The sequence below is a fragment of the Oppia nitens genome, unplaced genomic scaffold, assembly GCF_028296485.1.
Source record: "Oppia nitens isolate AA-2021 unplaced genomic scaffold, nextdenovo-longstitch-racon4-pilon3 scaffold1_pilon_pilon_pilon, whole genome shotgun sequence".
NCBI classification, from domain to species: Eukaryota; Metazoa; Arthropoda; class Arachnida; order Sarcoptiformes; family Oppiidae; genus Oppia; species Oppia nitens.
Window position 1 is genome coordinate 14,047,544 of NW_026533199.1, and position 3,783 is coordinate 14,051,326.

The following is a 3,783-nucleotide window of genomic DNA, read 5'->3' on the forward strand; positions in this document are numbered from 1 at the left end:
AAAAAAAATAAATAAATTAAAATATTATAATTTTATGACAAATATTTTAGCTAAATAAATATAGAAATGCCTATATAATTGAATATTAAAAATACTTGATAGTTATAATTTTAATAATATAGAAATATTATGGTAATACATAATATTAAAAATTAATGATAAATTTTTTTTATAAGTAATTATAGGCATAAACTATTTATTTTATTTTTACTTTTTAAGTAAATAAATTTATAATATTATTTATTTATTTAAAAAAAACTTTTTATATTAGGTAAATGTTTTGTTATCTATTAATAAATAAAATTATATTTTTTAATATTTAAATTTTGAATAATAATAATAATAATAATAATAATACAGTTTTAAATACATATATATATATAAAGTTTATAATATAAATTATTTACTTTAATTTACTAAATATCTAATTAATTTAGTTAATAAAATATTTTTAAATATAATAATTGTAAAAAATAAAATAATTAATTAATTATAAACAATATTATTTTAATTATTATTATTGTTAAATATTATTTTGTGAAACTATAAAGAAGACTAATATATATATATATATATAGTTATAAAAATACCAGTCACTTTATAATTTTATAATTATAATAAAACTTTTAAAACAAATGCAAAAACATTTTCTACTATATTTATTATTATAAAATAAAAAAAATTGTTATCATTTTATAAAAGTTTTTTAAAATTTATGTTAATAGTATAACTATAGCTAAAAAAACTATTTAATTTATTATTAGTAGTATAAATTATAAATGTTATAAAAATTACAGTTTTAATATTATATAGTATTATATAGTATTATATATTTATATAGTATTTATTTAGTCTAAATTTGTTTAAATAGTAAAATTTTACAAAAATTTACATTTTAAAATAAATTGCTTAATAAAATTATTTTTTTTTAAATTTCAAAACAGCTATTTTTTAATTTGTAATATATGTGTTACTAATTGATATACAATTATTAAAAAAAGAAACAAATTAATCAAAAAAAAAGTTTATTAAAAAACTAATTTATATTTAAATTATTAAAAACTATTAATTTAAAAATAAAATTTTTATTATAAACTTATACATGATTTTCTATTAAAACAATAATAGTTAAACATAAATTTTTAAATAAAATTTTAACTAATATCTAGTTTGATAAATTATTTAAATATTAACTTATAAACTATAATTTTTATTTAAAATATTTTAATTATAAATAGATAAATTAAAATTATTGGTAGTAAAAATAATTTACATACAAAATTTGTTAAATAATTAAAAATAATAATTAATTTTGAAAAAACAATATCTGTTTTTATTAATAAAATCTAAATATTATAATAATTAATTATCCAAAAATATAATATTACAGTTTTAATATATTTAAAATTAAAATTAATTTTATTATTAATTTCTATTTATAATAGTTATACATTATTATATTAAATTACTGAAAAGTAATAATAATTATTATAAAATATAATTAAATATATAGTTTATTATATATTTATAAATTTAAATCAAAATAATTTATTATTATTTTTTATAAATATAATAGTGATTTAAGTAATTTATAGTATTCAATAAATTACAAATAAATTTAAACAATAATTTATTTGATTAATTGAAATAATAATATGATAGTATCATAGGTTACTCTAAACGTATTATTTTTAATCTTATCTTAAATACAGTTATTTTTTGTAGATTAGATAAAAACAAATAATTTTCAGTTATTAATAAAACCTAAGACAATATAATATATATATATATATATATATATATACTGTATATATATATATATTAATATAATGTACATGTACAATAAATATTAATAAATCAAAAAATACTATTATTGTTTATAACGACATTTTGATATTGATATTTGACAAAAAAAAATTAATTATACAAAAGTTATAATTAAATTATTAACATTTATTAAAATATTAAAATATTACTTTTTATTAATAATTTATTTAATTATTAATAATATTTATTTATTTAATTATTATAATTAAATATTAATATTTAATTTTTAATATAAATAATATTTTGTTTTTAATAATATTTATAACTTTTAAAATATATATTATTTAAATACGAAATATAAATTTTTAAAAAAATGATTGTTGTAGAAAATATTCATGAATGGCTAGAAATATATACCGGTGCTCGATTACATAGTAAAACAATGGGACTGGTACATACCATGGGCAATTTACATCCGGGGCATTTATCAATGTGTCAACGATCATTGAAAGACAATGATATAACTGTTGTGGTTATCTATGTTAATCAAACACAATTTAATGACCAGGGTGATTACGATAACTATCCACGTACACTGGACAGGGATAGGCAATTGTTGGGGGAGTGTGGCATCGATTATCTACTGGTGCCCAACAAACAGGATATGTATCCCGATGATTATACTGTACAGGTAATTATTTTTAAAAAAAATAAATTATTATTATTATTAAAAATTATTGTTTTATTAGTTGTTTCTAAAATTTTTTATACAAAATATTTAGTAAATATTTTATTTATTTATTTATTTTATTTTTTGTTGGTTAAAATATATAGCTTTTATCTAAATATATATATTATATTCATTTGATATTTAAAAATTTAAAAAAGTAAAATTTATAGTTTTTTTTAATAAATTAAAATATTCATAAAAATATTATATATTTTAGAAATTAAATAATTTATTTAAATATATATATATATATATATATAATTTATTATTAAAAATTAGTAATAATTATAGCTTAATAAACTAATATAGCAATCTCAATAAATTATAGACCTAGATTATAATAATATAAATTACTTAAATGTATTTATTAATTGTATTTAAGAAATTAATGTATAATAAACTTTAAGTATTAATTGTATATTAATATAACTATTAAAACAGTAATTTTTTCAACAAAAAAAAAACTTGTATTATAATATTAAATATTTAAATATTATGTAATTTTTTTGACTGTTAAGTTTAGTACTTTTAGCTTGAAAATTATTTTTTTTGTTTCCATAATATTAATATAGATTGACTATTTATTCATCAATTTTTTTTAACAATTAATAATATTTATTATACATTAAATTGAATTTTTTGAAAAAAAAAATTATTTATGATATTGAGACTAATTATACATTTTTTTTAAATGAAAAATTTTGTTTTTATGTATAATATTTTATAATAATTTTATTTCATTTTTTTTTTTTTAGTTAAACGAAATTGAACTAAGCAAGCACCTGGAGGGCGAAAATCGACCCGGCCATTTCAACGGTATGCTAACAATTGTATTGAAAATCCTGAATCTGGTCCGACCTACCAGTGCGTACTATGGCGAAAAAGATTATCAACAACTGCTATTGATACGCAAAATGACCCAGGCCCTAATGTTGACACCCTGGGTCAACATAGTAGGCTGTCCTACAATACGTGAGGACTCAGGCCTGGCTATGAGTTCCCGTAATAGTAGACTATCAGTGGATGGCCGCAAAAAAGCCAGTCATTTGTATGCTATACTCCGTGAATCACTGACACCGGTCGATGCGGACAGACATCTACGCGAACAGGGCTTTCAAGTTGATTATGTGATCGACCGATGGGACAGACGACTGGCCGCCGTCCGGCTGGAAGGCATACGACTAATAGATAATCTCCCGTTGAATATGTTAGGCAAACGTGAGACTAGTGTTTGATTATTAGGATTAGTATTGAACATACCGTTCCCCAACCCCTACCCCTACCCA

At 17.0% G+C, this 3,783-nt stretch overlaps 1 protein-coding gene across 1 annotated transcript; it reads left to right on the plus strand.

The window, feature by feature from the left end:
• Window positions 1-2,151: 2,151 nt before the first annotated feature.
• On the plus strand, window positions 2,152-3,783 carry LOC128952357 (pantothenate synthetase-like). The gene is made up of 2 exons (XM_054297741.1): window positions 2,152-2,458; window positions 3,253-3,783. Exons 1-2 carry the CDS (start codon window positions 2,210-2,212, stop codon window positions 3,730-3,732), a joined length of 729 nt encoding a protein of 242 aa, XP_054153716.1. The 5' UTR covers window positions 2,152-2,209; the 3' UTR covers window positions 3,733-3,783.

Bases quoted from the DNA above. Each gene is read 5' to 3' on its own strand.
- LOC128952357 (XM_054297741.1), top strand. From the start codon at position 2,210: ATGGGACTGGTACATACCATGGGCAATTTACATCCGGGGCATTTATCA. The intron at 2,459-3,252 runs GTAATTATTTTT...TTTTTTTTTTAG, and splicing joins CCGATGATTATACTGTACAG to TTAAACGAAATTGAACTAAG.